Source organism: Trichoderma ghanense (assembly GCF_004382785.1).
Source record: "Trichoderma ghanense strain CCMA-1212 chromosome Unknown scaffold_22, whole genome shotgun sequence".
In the NCBI taxonomy this organism is placed as follows: Eukaryota; Fungi; Ascomycota; class Sordariomycetes; order Hypocreales; family Hypocreaceae; genus Trichoderma; species Trichoderma ghanense.
The window spans coordinates 162,364-181,150 of record NW_027395685.1 but is presented as its reverse complement, the minus strand read 5'-3'; the positions used below and the strand labels follow the sequence as shown (position 1 = coordinate 181,150).

The following is an 18,787-nucleotide window of genomic DNA, read 5'->3' as shown; positions in this document are numbered from 1 at the left end:
TACATCGACGGTTGCGTGCTCTTTCTTGAGGTGGCTGATACGAGAACGCTCCGGTTCTCGACAGATGATACTGGCGCCATGCTGCAGTCCTTGGTACCTGATTGAGCTGAAGTTGTTTGGGTGGGTAGCATTGCCGCTAAGCCCAATCAAGGTTTGTGCCATCGAGCGCATGCCTACTCTGTGCGACTGACCGCTTTCCTATTTTGTCATACCAAACTTTCCCTCCGTCGCCAAGTCAGATATCGACCTCTCATCAATCTGCTGTCCCTCAAAGCTCACTTGAAAGTACTGCCAAAGAGGCCGAATTCGAACAATGGGAAATCAAGCCAATAAGAAAGAACGGCGGGATCGGTTTAGAGAGAGGAGAGGCCAAGATGGCGTCGTTTTGCTGCCCCGGAAAAAGCTCTATCGCCAGCGAGCTCATGCAAATCCTTTCTCAGACCATCTATTAGAGTAGTGAGTGTGCCTCAATAAGGAATCAGACTACATCTGCTAACTTGTATACAGCCCAATCTCGCCCGAGCATATGGATTGGTCATCATATTACCCGGCTTTCGTGGATGAAGAAGCGCCAAGGGAGGAATCCAAGCCTCCACGAATGAAGCAGGATGTTGAGGTTGTCGACATTGGATGTGGCTTTGGAGGTCTCCTTGTCGGCCTCGCTCCTGTTCTACCAGACAAACTCATTCTCGGTGCGCCATCACTCCTTTTGCATCCATGGGACCAAAACAGCTCGGTAGCTAACGTCACGTAGGTCTCGAGATCCGTACTACAGTCACACAATTTGTGCAGGAGAGGATATGGGCGTTACGCGCGCAAAGCTCCGACAAGCTATATCAAAATGCAGCTTGCATACGCGCAAACACGATGAAATTCCTGCCCAACTTCTTCAAGAAGAGCCAGCTGAGCAAGATATTCATATGCTTCCCGGACCCGCACTTTAAGACGAAAAAGCACAAGGCACGGATCGTCTCAACAACTCTCAACTCCGAATACGCTTACGCTCTGCGTCCTGGCGGCATTATCTACACAATCACCGACGTCGAGGCGCTGCACGAGTGGATGGTAGAGCATCTCGATGCCCACCCTTCCTTTGAGCGTGTTAGCAAGGAGGAGGAGGAGAGCGATGAGTGCGTCAAGATTATGCTGAGCGAGACGGAGGAAGGCAAGAAGGTGGAGCGGAACAAGGGACATAAGTTTGTAGCCCTATTCCGTCGTATGGAAGATCCCCCGTGGTAAATGGACATGTTTGAGGCGGTTCAGATGAATAGTTGTATACCCTGTCAAGCTCATATATATACTCAAGAGGATGACACAGGGAGGATCAAGAGGTATCGGTAGGTAGTGGTAGTAGCACACGAATAGCACGCCATTGCTCATCAAATCATGTACTTGTTTGCTGCAGTTCTGTGAGGCTGTACCCCATGTAGATGAAGGGTGATGAATCAGGTGCAATTTGCCTGATGTGGAAGTGGCATCATGCGTTACGTTGTGTCTGGCCATTTCCCGGCTGTTCCAGTTCATGCAGAGCGCCTTACCTCATCGTTCAACGACTGCCTTAGATAATGACTCGGAGTGCTTGCAGGTCGCTACGTAATGGTGGGCCGGGCCGCTAATCGATAACGACCTGGGGGGGGTTGCAACCGCACCCGCTTGAGCATCGCAGTCGCAAAGCTCCAGCCCCATACAAGCCGCCGTCGCTTCCTCGCTCACCGCGTCTTTCAACAATGATGCTCAGCAGGCGACTATGGCCCTGAAGCGAAGAGATGCAGTGCTTGCTGGAGTGGCCTACTTCGTCGCCTGGGGCTACGCCGTGAGCTGCTTCTCGACGCTGCGCTGGGTGGGATATGCCTTCGTGGGCGGCATCGTCATCAGCCTGCTCTCGCTTATCGCGGCTCTCGTCTTGACCACGCAGCACCCTCACAACGATCGACAGCCACGGCCAGCCAGGGTCTCGTTTCTGAGCTCGCAGAGCTGGCGCGCTGAAGCAGAAGCACTGCGACAACGACAGGCGTACCACAGGGAGCCCCTCGATCCGAGCTTCCCTCAGGCGTCTCGAGCTCTCGACGAGCTCTTGGAGCTGATCCTCCGCGACTTTGTCCGCTCGTGGTACTCCCACATCAGCCAGAATCCGATATTCGAACACGAGGTGGACAAGGCCATTCGGCAGGCACTCCTCAGCCTGGTGGATTCGCTGCGCAACAAAGACCTTGCTGATGTCGTCACGAGCCGTTTTGTGCCCATTCTGACGGCCCATTTCCACGACTTTTACGAGGCCGAGAAATCAGTGCGAGGAAGGAAGCTGAACCGGTCCGTCACAGAGTCTGAAGAGCTTGATCTTGCCATTGCGTCCAAGTTTAGAGATGGCAAGCTACATCCAGCTGCTTCGCTGTCCTTTCCGGACACCAAGATGGTTCAGCAGGACTATCTACGATCGCTGGTAGGACGGCTTCTTCCCAGGCTTCTTCCCAAAAAGTTGCTCTCTAGTCGGGCCGTCTCCATCGTCGTGCGGGAGATTGTAGGCTGTGCAGTCTTGTTCCCCGTCGTCCAGCTGCTAGGCGACCCTGACACGTGGAATCAGCTGATAGAGAACCTTGGCCGCTCCATGCTCCAAGATAGATCTACCGTTCGCAAGCTCAGGGCTGCACTGGACCAGCATGCTTCTCCTACTCCAAAGTCCGACAAGCAAGCCATAGCACCGCGACTGGCTCCTGGAGACAATGAGCGCAAATTCGAGAAGTTCATTCGCGCCATCCGCAGGGTCGCCAACCTCTCCGACGCACGGCGATTCCGCAGCGAAGTGGCCAGCCAACTCAAACGTGATTCCTTGCAGGAAAATCAAGATCCAGTCTATCTGCGTCGGCTAGAAATGGGGAAGCGGCTTCTTGATGAAAGGGTGCATCACTTAGCGGCGGGAGGCAACCGTCATGCGCCTCTGCCAGCTCCTTCTGCGGCGCCCAGCTCTACCTCGAAGCTCGAAAACGCCTCTCTCGTAGAGTTGCTACGGGATCCCGCCGGTTTATCATACTTTATGGAATACATGGACCGCCAGCGTTTGATGCCCCTGGTTCAGTTTTGGCTCGTCGTTGATGGCTTCCGGAACCCCCTGGAAGATGACGGCCAAGACGATGAGCTCCCTTCCACATTGCCCATGTGGACAGACTCGGACCGCCTAGACTTGCTTCAAATCCACCAAGCCTATCTGTCTAAGCCGGAACTCAACGTACCGGAGTCAGCCAGGAAGGCCGTCAAAGAGTTCCTCCAAGCTGGTCTATCTGCCACGCCCGCAGAATACTACAAGGCTAGGAGAGCCATCCTCAGAGCCCAGAGTGCAGTATTGGAAACGATGCGCTCGCAATACTTTGAAGGGTTCAAGAAATCAGACTTATACTACAAATGCCTGGCATCACAGGAGATGTCGCGTGCGACCATGTCACCACCTCCCCCTTCTCATCAGAGTCCTTCAACATCAAGCAGAAGTCAATCATATCAGTCCAAGCCCAAACCCACGGCACGGTTTGCCCCGCTGCCTGCAGGCCCATCTAGACGACTCTCTGGCTCCATCTCCGATCTGAGATCTGTGCATACGAACGGGAGCGGCTCCGATTCGCTGGCCGCCTCACGGAGGTCGCTCGACGGCGATCGACCTGCAAACCCTCTTTTTGACGACGATGATCTGGACAATTACGGTATGGTGGATTCAGTGCAGAGCTTGGACCAAGGCCTATCGAGGCAGCAGACCCCCGATAAGCAAGTTGTGCAAGCCGTAGAGCAGGCATTGACGGACATTTTGGAGCACGAGAGGCCGCAGACTGCCGAGGACCTCCGAGCCTCTCTGTTTGATACCGAGGACAACACGTCGAGCCTTTTTGGTAACGATAATGACTCTAACCGAGGTTCGTTTGATGCTGGTAGACCTCAGACTACGACAAAAGAGGCTGGCAAGCCTACTCTATCGTCATTGGGGCTGGTAAGCGCCGCCTCTCGAATCGGCGTATTCGTGGATGATGACCTCTTTGGGGACGAGGGCAAGTATCTCCCAGATGGAAGTGACGATGTCGATGAAGATGGTCAATCCGAAGAGGAGGATGAAATTCACGAAGCCGCGCCGGGAGATCTTGGATTGGCGGAAGCCATCACGGCGCTGACAAACGACATCGATCGCTTGGTGGCACAAGAGGCGGTCATAGAATCCTTGACGAAGAAGGCAGAGCTCACAAACAACGCAGCAGAGTTGCGGATTCTGAAAAAGTCAAAGATGAGTCTGCAAAGGGAGATTCGACGGAAAGAACTGCAGCGACAACAATACGTGATACAGGAAAGCGACAACAGTCTCTACGGAAGATCAGAAATCAGGATCAAATCGATCCAGGTGGGGCGAGAGGACGACGGTCGAGAATTTGCTCTGTATGTCATCGAAGTCCAGAGAAACGCGGGCGAGCAGATGCCTGCGTCGTCCTGGGCTGTGATGAGAAGATATAGCGAGTTTCACGAACTGCACCAAAAGCTGCGCTCGAGATATCCCTCGGTCCGGAATCTCGATTTCCCCCGCCGCCGTGTGGTGATGAAATTCCAGAGCGACTTTCTCCGCAAAAGGCGTGCAGCACTGGAGAAGTACTTGCGGGAGCTCCTGCTTCTGCCTGAGGTGTGTCGCAGCCGTGAGCTGAGAGCATTCTTATCGCAGAGTGCCATCGCGCCAGGCGAGGATCCGATGGACAGAGAGAACAAAAAGGACATGATGACTCGCTTGTACGACTCGGTGGCTGACGGCATGGAAGACATACTCGGCAACATCCCGGTGCTCGATCAGATCTCGGTCGCGGGGCAGAATCTCATTGCGGCGGCAACGAACCAGCTCAACACGATGCCGCTCAATGCCGGTGAAGAAACGTTTCCTGCCGCGGAGGCCGAGGCAGAGCTGGACGCCTTTGAGAACAAGGAGATGGAGCCGTTCATCAAACCCATTTGCGACATCTTCCTCGAAGTCTTTGAGCTCAACAAGGGGAACAACTGGCTGCGAGGGAGGGCTGTTGTGGTGGTGCTGCAGCAGCTGCTTGGCGGAACGATTGAAAGAAGAGTGCGGGAAAACATCAAGATGGCGGTGCAGGAAGAGTCGCTGCTTCGATACATGGGCATGCTACGAAGCGCACTGTGGCCGGACGATGAGCTGGCGCGGGATCGGAAACCACGCACCGCTACAGAGAAGAAGAAGACGCGAACCGAAGCCAGTCTGATGCTGGCAACGCTGGTGCCGGACCTGGCGGGAAACGTTGTGGGACGGGTCAATGCTCAGGCAGCAAGCCGACGCCTCTTTGCAACGTTTAATAATACCAGGCTCAAGTCAGAAGATCTCCCTCATCCGCTTTCGTTTTATGTCAAGGTCATTTTTTTTTTGCTAACCTATACTTGCAGTTCTCATCTTGTCTTTACAATACTTGATGAGATTGTGTCGGTCCTCTTCGATGAGGCTTGAAGCGTTCTCTGAGCATCCATTACATATACTGGGAGTTGGCATTTTGAAGCATTATCAAGCATGGCGTGGGCGTCTCCCGTTCAGTTCAATCTTCATCTTTTCACTTCTTTTTCTTTTCATCATTACCCTCCTCTTTTGGTTGTCTTGTTGAACCTTGCTGCAGTTTATCTCGAGTTATCGAGCGTGCTCTCTGAGCGATGGTTGATATGAAGTTGGTATGATTGTGACACGTGTGGCAGTCGGTTGGGGCATTGCAAGCGCTGGCCATGACTGTTGCAGGCCCAGATTCACTCGTGTTAGCAATGAAAAGGGTTTGCTGCCTTCGATAGCTTGATGAATGTGATGACTTGTTCCGTTGATGCCCTCTCCCCAGTCCATCAATTTCGACCCTGGTGTGTCTGCAAAGTTCAACCGTAACAATTGCCACGCCGCGTAAATGGATTTATCGTAGCACGAATCACCTGAACACGCAGCGCCCTGGCGGAGTGGAAATCTGCACTGGGACTCAGGAACACGCAGACATTGACCAATTGGATCGCAATCGAGTGAGAGATCCGTGATCTACAGCATCCGTCTTAATCAGCCTGCAAAGAGCCTCACCGATTAGATATACCTACGCAGCGGTCGGAGGTTGGTTAATCCCGATCCGTGTGGGCTCCCGCACGTCCTGGGCGCGGTGGGGGTTTGCCTTGACCTCAAGCCATTTACTACTAGCATCAGCCAGCACAGCTTCCTTCAAAAGCCACATTGAACCTTGATTTCTACTTCTCTCTCGCCCAGGCAGACGCCTCTGCCATCTGTCCTCCAGCGACCGCCGACCAGACTCGCAAACAGAGCGCCCACGAAGAACCGCTCGCCTCGCCTTTCCCGCCGTCGCCTGGTCCTCCAGCGTCCTTCAGCCTCGCAATCCCGGCCTTTAGCCGCCGACTGCTCGACAACATTCCCTCCCTTGACTCGCTTCGAGACGGTGACGACGACGAATTCCCTCGGCGGAGAATCCTTTGGCAACAAGATCACCATCCCCCGCTGCCGTCAAGGCGACTGCTTGTCAGCTCAATCTCGCGGCCTGCGAACCTCCTTCATCCACTGTCGGGCCGTTAGGGAACCCCCGAAACCGCCAGGATGATGCCATCCGCGCACGTCTACGGCCACCACCAGTTCAATCCCCAGGCGGATTCGGCATGGATGCACCAGCAGGCAGGCCATCACCAGCAACACGCACACCAGGCCGCTGCGGCCGCGGCTGCGGCTCAGCAACAGCAGCAGGCTCAACAGGCTCAGCAGCAGGCTCAGCAGCAGCAGCAGCATCAGCAGCAGCAGGCGGCCCAGCAACAACAGGCCCAGCAGCAGCAGCCACCGCCTCACTATGGACGCATGCCCGGCGGCCACGCAAACGTCAATAACAGCATTGCGGCTACCCACGGGCAGGATGGTGGACATGACAATATCTCGGAGGATAACCGGCGGACGATGGCGTACATTGCGGATCTTTTGAGCGAGAACACCAGAGAGGCGGCTCTGCTAGAGCTTAGCAAGAAGAGAGAGCAGGTGCCTGAATTGGCCCTGATATTGTGGCACTCGTTTGGTATGTGTTCCTGTTCTCGTCAACCTTTATCCCTCTCGTTCTTCTCCCTCCCTCGCACATTCTTCTTCTCGTACTCAAAAAGCCGATGGCTAATCGGGATCTCCCATTTTTGTAGGCGTCATGACTTCTCTCTTGCAAGAAATCATCTCTGTATACACGCTTCTGAACCCTTCGCAACTCACAGCGGCAGCATCGAACAGAGTGTGCAATGCATTGGCTCTCCTTCAGTGCGTGGCATCGCACAACGATACGCGGACTTTGTTTCTGAACGGTAAGCCACCCGTCGCTGAAGACGCTTTGGGGGAAGGCAAAGTTGCAGCATGGCTAACGTGCCGACTGACAGCACACATTCCTCTCTTCCTCTATCCTTTCCTGAACACGACATCCAAGTCCCGACCGTTTGAGTACCTCCGCCTGACAAGCCTAGGCGTCATCGGGGCCCTAGTTAAGAACGACTCATCCGAGGTGATCAACTTCCTCCTCACAACGGAGATTATCCCGCTGTGCCTTCGTATAATGGAGACTGGATCGGAGCTCAGCAAGACCGTTGCCATCTTCATTGTTCAGAAGATACTGCTGGATGACAATGGCCTCAACTACATTTGCGCCACATACGAGCGGTTCTATGCTGTCGGCACAGTCCTGAGCAATATGGTTGCTCAGCTTGTCGAATCGCAGACCGCTCGCCTGCTGAAGCATGTAGTGAGATGCTTCCTTCGGTAAGGCTTCCTTGAAGAAATCCAGAGATCGTTTCGGGCATCTCTTCCGATGCTCGTTCATGCTGACAGAGGAATGATGCAGCTTGAGTGACAACGCCAGAGCGCGAGAAGCCCTCCGTCAATGCCTTCCAGAACCCTTAAGGGATGCCACGTTCTCGTCCGTTCTCCGTGACGATGCGGCCACTAAGAGATGCCTCGCTCAGCTTCTGATCAATCTTTCCGACAACGTTGTAGACCCTAATTCTGCCGGTGTCTCTGCTCTATAAAGGAGTGACGAAAATGAAGAAGAACAGAAACGAGACGTGCAGAATCAGGAATACGAAGAGCTCCCCTGACGAGGAGAATCACGGAATTTAGACAACGGTTTTTCACGAAATTATGGACGGCAAAAGAAGCAGTTGACGGACAAAAGTATTGTGCCTTATTGATACCCGCAGCATATTTCTTTCCATCTTGATCCGAGGCGCTTGACGTTGTCCTTTGCCTCGGCATGCCGCGAAGGAGGCGGGAGTCGTGCTCTTGCGAGGCCTGGACAAGATCTAGACCTTGGATGTACCATTTTCTCAGCCAGGGCGAGGCGGATCATGTATGCACTGGGATCAGTGCCTTGTTTTTACAATGGGGATTTATTTTCTTGTCTTTTTCCCTGCTATAATGTTTGTTTTCAATCTACCGCCTGTCTCGCTTCTCTTTACACTTGTTCCTACGGAGGAAAGGAAAAGCAAAGGGTATATCAGCTGGAGCGGGTTGCATATTCAAGGCGTGTCTTCTCTCGGATTGCGAGTGGGATGTGGTTTGTCAGCAAAGGATCTCGGGCCATCAGCAGGACGAAACATGTTCCTTGTCGGTATGGTCGCCTGTCCACTGCTGGCCCGGATCTGGATATGCATGCTATGTTTCTCTTAGAAGGGCGAGAGAGGGTCGTCGTTGGAAAGGGCGTCAAGGTCACACACAGGTCAAGGCGTTGGGTTAAGCCGAAGGGGGGTTGGAAGGGATGGGGAGAGGGGTTGGGACAGTTGAAGTTTTGTTTGTTTTGCTTTGATCATCTGCCACGGCTAAAAAAAAGAGAGAGCGCGAGGGTGTTGGCGAGACTGGAGTATGGGTGAGAGATATAGGGGGAATGGCAGTGGTTGTTGTATGTACGAAGTATGAGGAGAGTTGATTGTATGTATGTATGTTGCGTGTACGTATGGGCCGGGGGAAATGTAATTGCATTCTGTCTTTTTGTCTGGTGAGACTCATCGTATGAGATACGTGGTGCTCTTTGGGTCTTTCCTATAGTCGTATGTGTGGCAATCCATGGTTTGCTGAATTCGTTTGGATGAAGTACGTGTGGTTGATCTTGTTAGGCAAGGTCTTGCCCGAGGCATGAAGAGCAGGAGAGGGAAAGTTCTTCCTGCGAGTGCTTTCATTTGAGAAGCGTTGCTTGAAAGACACTGAGAATTGATGCAAGGTTGATACAGAACGAGGTTGGAGGATGGGGCGGGGGGGATGGGTAAGGGATGCTGTTGGCGGTGATCTGTTGGGCTTGCTTTTTTTCGAGGAGGAAGTGCGATTGTCATGGGATTTATCCCAACGTTATGACGGGCCATTCATTGCCTTGAAGGGCACTGAGTTAACAAGGGGTTCGAGAGTTGGGGGGGGAAACATGGCATCTCCGAATGGGTCACTGTAGGTGTCTTCTTCATTGTCTCCAACAACGATGGAGATTACGCCCTTTGTCTGTTCACACACATGCCTTTTGCCCTCCAGTTTTTTTTTTTTTTTTTTTTTTTTTTTTTTTTTTTTTTTTTTTTTTTTTTTTTTTTTTTTTTTTTTTTTTTTTTTTTTTTTTTTTTCGCATCTCGTCCCTTGTATGACTTGTGTGTTGGCCCGTCTTCACAAATAGACCGTCACGGACAAGGACGTTTTATCTCACCGTGTCTCCTTTGCTCCTACTGCTGGATGGAGGAGAGTCTGTGTCTGTGTCTGTGTCTGCGTCTGTTGTGTTTGCTTGTGCTGGATGGACAAATGAGATGCTGGATACTGGACGGACACAACCAGCAAGAGTCAAAGTAAGATGAACGAGTAACGAGGGAAATGCATCGAGCAGCAGCGACGAAACGCGAAACCCATCCCCAAAATCCCAAGCCCACACACACACACACACACACTCCAGAGAACGGGACACCACCGACACCAGTTGCGCGGGAGACGAGTCCGAGCGCTCCGTGATCAATGCCCGTACGAATCAGACGTGTGATACACTTCCGTCGTCGCATTTTGGATGTCCCTACAGAAGGAGATCTGCTGCCTACTACCCAGAGCTCATCTTCAAAACAAGGGAACATGCCGGAGTGTTGCCAAAGACCTCTCAGTTGTGGCATAAGGAAGCCCTTGGAGAGATGTTCAAATCATTACCTGCCTAGGACGAGAACGGGGGGCTTCGTTATATGCTTGTAGGTGGCCAGTACCTTATGATAACAAATGTTGATCCCATGCCGTTGAGTAGGAGGTTCTCGGCAGGACAACAGCGGAAAGCGAATTATTACATTGAAAGACGGCAGGATGAAAATTATACCTAGAGCAACTGATGGGGGAAAGCGTGTAAGAGGGTGAGACGTTGCATAGGGCGGCTACAGACAGATATAGATGCTTGGTTTACCTTGTCGAGTCACTCTCTCTCCAGGCACGAGTGGGCAGCCGTTCATTACCGGAGAAGGTTGAGACACCAGTCAAATGGTAGTCAGAGCTGTACTTATCAAGGTTGAAAGGGTACAAGACAACCTTGACTTTGCGGAGCAGGGAGAAAGTCAGCCTCATGTCGCCCCCCCTTGTCACGACAATCGACCCCTTGACAACCTGCGTCTAAGCGAGAGGCTTACAAAAGATCCCGTACATTGGAAACGTCAACGATTCTTGGCTTCAAAGAGTGCATGTTGCGTCTTGTATTCAACTTGTGCATCTGCAGCATCGTCTATGGGGACTGGTACTTGTATCCATACTGCTCCTTGGCGGCATCGACAATCTTCTTATCCTCGGCAATCTTGGCAGCCTGTTCGCCACTCAGTCCCTGTCTCGGATCAAACGTCGGGGGCGAAGGGATGGAGAAGCCTCTCTGCACGGCGGGACGGTCCCAGAGCCGGAGCAGCCACGCCTTGACGTTGGGAAACTGGTCGTGAGAGACGCTGGTAAAAGGCAGGCCGTTGACCCAGCCAACCAGGGCAATGTCTGCAATGCTGTACTTGCCGCGCCCCGGCCCGACGACGTAGTCGCGGTCGGCCAGCCGGTTGTCGAGGATGCCGTAGAGGCGCTCCGTCTCTCCGACGTAGCGCTGGATGGCATAGGGGATCTTCTCCTTGGTAAAGCGGACAAAGTGGTTCGCCTGGCCCTGCATGGGGCCGACGCCTCCGTGCTGCCAGCCGATCCAGGACTCGGCACGCGTGTAGTCATCCGAGTCGACTGGGAACGAGAAGAGGTTCTTGGTGTCGTAGCGACGGGCCAAGTATCCGAGGATGGCGTTGCCCTCGAAGACGGCCAGGTCGTTGTTGTTGTGGTCCACAATGGCAGGGATGCGGCCGTTGGGGTTGATGGCAGTGAACCATGGCTCCTTTTGGATGTTTTGCGAGATGTTGACGCCCTGGGACGTGTACTCGAGCCCATACGCCTCTTTGAGCTCCTCGAGCAAGATGCTGGCTTTGTAGCCATTGGGGGTGCCTGTTTCGCTCGAATACAATCCCTGGTTAGAAACAATGATCCTTGAGGATGTTTCCCCGGAACAGAAGCATGTAGATGTGCTATCATTTCTGATTCGGGGTGAGTAGTGACTGAAGACGACAACTGAGGCCTGATCCGGCAGCAAGCTTGAGATGTACCCTCATGGAGAGACAGGGTTTCCGGTGGGAGATAGAGCCATGTGATGCCATCGACCACTCGGCCGATACTTGTGACGAGGGAAGAGATCCTTGACACTGAGGAGTAAACTTGACAAAGGAAAAGGTAGCAGGGAATCAAGCAGGAATTCGAGGTAAAGACGAGTAATAGTAGGTAGAAGCAGAGTATTCAAGAGAGGACGGTGTTGCAGTGGACAAGTAAGTGCAGGCGCTCGAGAAGTTGCAGTCCTGCAATTGGGGTGTGTATGTATGTGAGAATTGTACGGTAGAAGAAGCAGCGTCAGGGTCGAAACAAGGACCAGGCTAAGACGAATGTAATCCGTGCGGCGCTCAGAAGTAAATGGCAGGGCTTAATTCATAGGAGAGGCTGGCTGGTTATGCTTACTCCAGGTCAAGAGCTCGATGCCCTTTGCGGCAATGAGGCCAGTTGGACGCGCCATTGGTGCTGATGCTGCTGCTGCGATATCGGAGGTGGTGAAAGTCGTGCTGCTGAGAATCAGGTCGTTGTAGCTTGTGGCTGTAGCTACAGCTGCAGCTGTTGTTTTGAAGCAGAATGTTTATGATAAGTTGAGTGATGAAGATGAAACTAAAGTAGGAATGAAAACTGAAGGAGACAAAAGGGGGAAAAACGGCCTCGATGTCGTCATGAATCAAGGGAGGTGCAAACAAGTCCAAAGGCGGAGCGGCCCTCTCTCGATTATAAATATTGCATCTGTTTCTACTGCTACCGCTACCACTACCAGCTTCTTTGCCTCTGCTCTCTCCACCACCACTTTCTTCCTCAAGCTCTCATCACTACGTACGTAATCTAGGGCAGATGTTGCGAATTGGAAATGAGTGGAACGGTTGCGGTTTATTCGTCAGGGAGAGGGGCATTTGCAGCTGTTGCATTACGCATCAGGATCAAGATTCTGAGAGACACTCAAGCCTCTCACCATGATCAAAGGGACCCGTCTTTACAGTTGCGACCGGGCGGCGTATTGCGACTTTGAGGGACGAGCTGATGGTGTCGTGTTCTGCGTATCTTGTGCGTATTCTGTTTCGTTGAAGACGCATCTGTCCGTATTAATCAGCCATTCTATATTGCTCCCGCGGCGCCCGAAAAGACGTGCTCTTCGACGGAGATGGTGGGTAAAAGCCGCACCGCACAGCAGCGTCGTGCGTGTCCTGCTTGATCCTTTGACCTGTAATGGTGGTGATGGATCAACGAGCGTCTGCATCTCCTCTGCAGGATCGCATCGGCAGATGGTTTCCGCCGGGACTGTCTCGCAAACCGGGCGTTGTTTCCATTCCATGTGGCGGCGAAACTGGGATTCATCCATCCACCCATGGGTCTAACAGTATTCCATGTCTTCGCTCTCGACCTTGCTCGCGCGTAATCAGCCCAACTCCAGACTCGCCCTTGGGCCTTGGAAGCTGTTGCTCGCTACAGACACGGATCCAAGTCCTCCGTGATGCTATTCCGGATGTGGCATCTGGCTACTAGGCATTGCAGCATCACCATATCCTACAAAGCCACTCCATTAATAACACGCGCGCGCCTCTTCCGTGTGCACCCAATGCCTGCCCGCCTTGTCCATCCGTCAACAAACAGACAAGACTACTAGTAACTTGCAAGCATCTTTTGTCGTCTCGCGTCTCTCTTCGCCCCCGACGGGCATAATGATCGCCGTCCCGGGCCGTTCAACTCCCGCCGGGGACCAACTTGAGTTGCCGGATATCGCATGGCAGCGACCAGACGCCCGAGAACAAAACCTGATCCTTATCCCGGTTCCCCGTGGACCGACTACGGAGTGATAACCTAACCAGCAGGAGATGCAATTGCCGCTCTCTTTCTCCTGCTCTGCTGCCCTGCAGAAATGCTACCTTGATCCCTTGCCCCCCCTCGACATGCCCTCTTTATCCCATCGGACGAGGGGATGGGGGCCAATACGTGTGAGGTAGAGGGACTGGGCGGACGTGCACGCAGCAAATCATTCGACGCCAAAACAGGCGCCTTTTTGCGGGTGGCAAATGGGATGCTGGGGAGAGGCCGAAAAGGGCAAAGGAAAAAAGAGGGCAAAATCAAGATGAAGCACGCAAGGAAGAGAGGAGGGGAAAAGAAGGGAACAAGGGGGGTTTCTGCAGAAGGAGGGAGCATGCTTGAGGAAGAGCCCGAGAGGCGAAAGCGAGCACACATGATGGGCACAAGAGATGGCTTGTCAAGCCTCTCCGTTTGTTCCTTCTGATGCCATGTTGATTGATCTCTTTGTCTGCATCGACGCATTGGCCTCCCGTTCGTTGCACTCCAGATGCCATGTCACTGTATGTGTAGGACGGACGCGCACATGGATGGAACGGATCATGCATGCGAGGCTACATGTACGTTGGAGTCACCAACAAGACCGTACGTAGCATTGCAGGGCCCGGTGCCTCATCACTGGGACGGAGCACGGGGCAGCAAGAGGTCATCAGAAGGAGGAGGAGGATTGGCGAAGACATCACAAGTAACGCGGCACGACAACTGAGCAGAGAGCAGCAGAGGGAGCCACAGCCAGAGTCTTGGAGGTCTTCAGCTCTTCGTCCATACAGTATGTTGCCTTGCCTCGCACCAGCGATAGGTTTCCTTCCGCAACGGTGGCCGTGCATCTGTAGTTCGCTCCTCGTATGCACGCGTACATTGCCGTCCCGTCCCTACATCAACTAGGACAAACCTACTGTCTGTTGCTTCATACGCACATACATATCTACACATCTACGAGTACTGAGGCAAACGGATGTAAGCAGGCATCAAAGCACAAGAAACATGGCGTGTAGCTCCAAGCAAATACGCACCATGACTCTGCGTGTGTACGATATACGACTGCTCTCTCGCGGATTGCCCGTCTGTATCACCACGTCAGAACTTCCCATGTCGAGCATGCACGAGCAATACGCACGATGACATGCCCAAAAGCCACCTCAAATACTTGACGTAAACTGCATGCATACGACTTCTTCCAAACCACATAGCAGATTGTCCCACCACCGCAACCGCACTCACTGACCGTCGCATCGCCAATCTCCCCATGCCAACCCCGACGACTCCGGAGGAATCACAAAACAACGCAAAACAAGAACGACAACAACGTCATATCAGAAGGAAGAAGGTTACTCTGACCAGCAAACTCCGTAAAAAGCAAGTCGGTTAATACTGGAATAGCACTTTCTCGACGTCGGCAAACTCGCTGGCGTATCGGCGTATATTTTTTGGAGGAGGCGGCAGGGAGGCGCAGTTCTACCTTGGCAGTTCTCTCCATGACCATGAATCGTACCGAGCAAGCCGGTGCCGCGTGAGAAGAAACATAGCAGGCCAGTAGAGATCAGAGCCAGGGAAAACAAGGTGAGCCCATTGACGGTCGATCAGAGTAAAGTCCTACCGCGCTAAAAATAACGAACCCTCGTCGAGCTTCTCCTCCTGCTCCTCCTCCTCCTCCTCCCCTCGTCCGTCTTGTTCACCTCCTCCTTTGGTGACTGTGCTAGTAACTGCTGTATGGATTGCCCTGGGCCCTGTCCGTACATGTAAATCAACGCTGGGATCCCGGTCAAAGATCGTGGCATGGCCAGGCGTGTGAATCATGGGTGTGATCCTCTATCTTGTAACATCTTGCTCGTCTGTCCAGATGCAGCAAATCGTATAACCGGTTCCCTGTACGAGGCGCGGCAAACGGCCTCTCCATGCTCCGCTTGACTCCATCGGCTCCATCTGGCCATGATCCATGCAGATGAACAAGGTCCCTCGTCGATGCTGCACATTGCTAGCACGAGTCGACGCCGTACACCCTGGCTGGAAGCCTCTCAACTCTCACCCCAAATCCTCACGATCCCACGCCTTTCTTCTTCGACAGACTCCTCACAAGCCATGTAACCCTATCAAACAATCATCATTTCCTTGGTCCATCATCTCCATCATCCCACCCCCATCTACTACAACTCTACAACCCCGACGAAACCAGAAACAATCGGCGACCATCTATCTTACACGAGTCGTCAAAAAAAAAAAAAACGTGGCCGTCTCCCCTCCCCTCTTCTTCTCCCCCCCTGTCCTCTGTCCATCCCACGCCTTGCCCTTGCAACTTCATCCCGCACGTGTTCTCAACCCATCCATTCCCGTCCCACTGGATCCCCTCCATCCATCTGCCTGCCCCAGCCTCTGTCCTTCTTTTTCTTGCACGCATCCCATCAAAACACCATCCCCTGCTTCCTCTTCCTCTTCTTTTGCATGCAGCATTGCTACACACCTCTTGCCTCTTGCGTCTTCGTCTGCTTCATCTCTTTACATGCACCTACCGTTTCGATGCTGCAGATGCATCACCACCATACACGCCCCCTCCTCCCTCGGATCTTTTCCGCTGTTCTTCTTCCTTCTCTTCGTGCTTCTCCGCGACTTCTATCACGACCCCATGCTTTCTTTCTCTTTTTCTTTGATTCATCTCTTTTGCATCCTTGCAAAACATGTGAATTCCCCTGTTGATGCGCAGCAGTGACATGGTCGCCAACGCGGCACGTGGATTTCCAGTCTTCGGCAGTACATGCCCCCGTTCATGCGAAGGCAGAGAATCACGCAACGTGGGCCAAGTCTGAAACTCCATGTCAAGGCAGCTCGCGGTTCGGACCATGGACGAAAAGAACCAAAAGATGGATTTGGAGGGAAGAGCCGAGAGCAAAATCCGGTCGCCTCACCTGCTGCTCTGCAAGATGTCGGTGCAATCACGTCCGAGGATACGTGTACGGTCTACGCATCGTGCCTCCATCCCCCTTTTCTGCTCTGCAGCAGCTACGCACAAACAATGGAGAGAAATTGCCCTTTGCAATGTTGTGATAGATACCCGCCTGCTCACCGAGGAAACGCTCCTTTACGCCCACCCCAGGTACACATGCTCTCCATCGTTCACCTCAGGCCTTCCATCGACCTTCCATCCCATCCACCATGTAACCCAAACCAAAAAAAAAAATGACACAAACCAAAACGCAAAAAAAAGGGCTGAAAAGGAACATTAACATCCAATACCTTATCGCCATCCCAAAAGGCTGCTGAAAGAAAGGACGAAGGAAGGGAAGAAAAAGGACAACGGTAGGTGTGGTAGTATACGCCAGGCCAGCAAATCCCTCCGGCATCCTTGATCCAGCTTTCGCACCCGAGCCGCCTCGTCTTTTTTCTTTTTTTTTCTTTACTCTTCCTTTGTTTCTAGACGGTTTCCCTTTGCAGGAAAGGAGCGGCGGAATCCTATCAAACGAATCATACCTCTGTGCGTGACATTGCGAGGTCCAAAGGATCGCGGGCTGCAGATCGTTCCCACCAGCCCCTCCTCCTCCTCTCAGCGGTCGCCGTTCGTTTTCCTTGTATGTGGACTCGGGTCTTCCTCTATCGATGGCTGGGCCTAAACATGTCTCATCTAATGCACGCTTTCTCTCGTTGAGCAGGTCATTGCGCATCCCTCTTCTCCATCCAGTTGGCCTCATCTTCACGGCGCTTCTAGATGGCGTCGAACATCCCATCCCACTCGCCTCATCCCACTCTCCCACTCTCCTCCCACCCCCCGTCCCGTCCCGTCCGTCATCCCGGACGATTACATGCTCCGTCAGCATCTGGTGAGTGATGTTCCCCCTCCTAAGCAGCGCATGTCCGAGACGGCGACTCGTATGTCCAGAGGTTCAGAGCATGCGGCTGAGCCCTGACGGACATCCTCGTCCTCAGTCCTCCGCATCTGTACCGGGAAACACTCCAGCCAAGACACTGTAGCCATCCGGATTGGGATCCTCAGTCCTCCACGCCTTCGCAAATCGCAAGTCCTTCATAATAGCAGTATCGAGGCTCGAAACCCCCAAATCACCAAAAAACCCCTCCATCAACACCCAGAAACATGACCTCTGCCCCCCCACCCTCTCCGCAGATTCTACACCAACGCAACACGCGACGCAGTTGCATGAACTTCTCAAACAAGCAACTGTAGCGAAGCAAAAATCAGGGAACTGGAAGAAAGAAGCCACGAGTTGCCCATGTCTGGCTCCCCTCCTCCCCCCCCTCCCGAGTGAAGACGCGTTTCCCAAGAGCTTTGACGTCCACGCCGCCCAAACAAATCGCACAGGTATCCCTCTCTTGCTCCTCTCTGGCTGCAACCCTTGCCTCAAAGGCGTGTATGTAAGGTACAAACCCGTACAGAGTACCTCGTAGTCAAGCGCGTACAACACTCACGCACGCGCGCGCAATAGAGAAGAGATAGGGTAGCAGCAAACAGACGGATATCCGCCGCCTCCGCAGTCGCAATACTAAACCTGCTAGTACCGACTGCAGAAGCCGGCCGTGGACCAACGACGAGAGACCCAGGGCAAGAGAAGGTCGCTAATGCTGCCCTGAAACGTGCGACAACGTGGGATTTGGGGCAGAGAGCCTCGTGGGAGGGCGATGAGGGTGTGATGGCGTTGCAGTCGTGGAAGAAGAGAAGAAGAAGAAGAAGAGGGGGGGGAAGCAATGGAAGGATTCAAAATAGCATCATCTGCAGGACATGACAAAGCGACATACATCATGTAGTGTGCCTGTCGCCCTGGATGGTGCGCTTCATTCTCTCGCATCGCCTCTTGGCCCTATTCCTTTTCCTCCGGAAGGATTCACATCGCCGTCCATCGCCTGGCTTCATGACTCCCCCCTTCGATGGCATGCTGTCTGTCCGTCTTCCCGCCTTTCTCAGCCCAAAGGTCGCGCCGTCTCCGAACCACCGTTGCAGCTGCTATCCCACTTCCTTTCCCATCTCCCGCAGCCCATCCCGCATCATCTCTCTGCCCCCCATCTTAGCCCATCCCACTCCACGCCCGTGGATGAATATGGATAGACGGGGCAGGGCAGGGCAGGGCAGATGATGCGACGATGCACGACGACGTTGCCATCAACTCTATCCAGCGCCCTGACAGGCACACAAAGAAAAACACCTGCCCACTCGTCCAATCACCGTCCCAGACCTGCTCCCTGTGCAATGCCGGTTCCCAGTGTCCGAACGGCCTGCTCTCTCTTGCTCGAGCAGGCTAGTATTTCTTACCAGGCAGGCCCTTGACAGGCGGAAACGAAGAACCCACTTGCCTGTCAGTTCCGGCAAATCCTCAACCCCATGCCCGTCCCTCCCAC

The 18,787-nt window shown here is 53.3% G+C and overlaps 3 protein-coding genes across 3 annotated transcripts; 2 read left to right on the top strand and 1 right to left on the bottom strand.

Annotated features, from left to right (window-relative positions):
• Positions 1-313: 313 nt before the first annotated feature.
• CCMA1212_010148 (uncharacterized protein) lies at positions 314-5,473 on the top strand (the record flags this gene model as incomplete). The annotated part of the gene is made up of 4 exons (XM_073707202.1): positions 314-456; positions 508-692; positions 755-1,235; positions 1,681-5,473. The coding sequence occupies 4 exons, from the start codon at positions 314-316 to the stop codon at positions 5,471-5,473; spliced, it is 4,602 nt and encodes a 1,533-aa protein (XP_073554298.1).
• Positions 5,474-6,595: 1,122 nt separating this feature from the next.
• On the top strand, positions 6,596-8,043 carry CCMA1212_010147 (Cell differentiation protein rcd1; the record flags this gene model as incomplete). The annotated part of the gene is made up of 3 exons (XM_073707201.1): positions 6,596-7,058; positions 7,174-7,777; positions 7,860-8,043. 3 exons carry the CDS (start codon positions 6,596-6,598, stop codon positions 8,041-8,043), a joined length of 1,251 nt encoding a protein of 416 aa, XP_073554307.1.
• Positions 8,044-10,733: 2,690 nt separating this feature from the next.
• Positions 10,734-12,089, bottom strand: CCMA1212_010146 (Glutathione S-transferase 1; the record flags this gene model as incomplete). The annotated part of the gene is made up of 2 exons (XM_073707200.1): positions 10,734-11,473; positions 12,035-12,089. The coding sequence occupies 2 exons, from the start codon at positions 12,087-12,089 to the stop codon at positions 10,734-10,736; spliced, it is 795 nt and encodes a 264-aa protein (XP_073554306.1).
• Between the last annotated feature and the right edge of the window lie 6,698 nt (positions 12,090-18,787).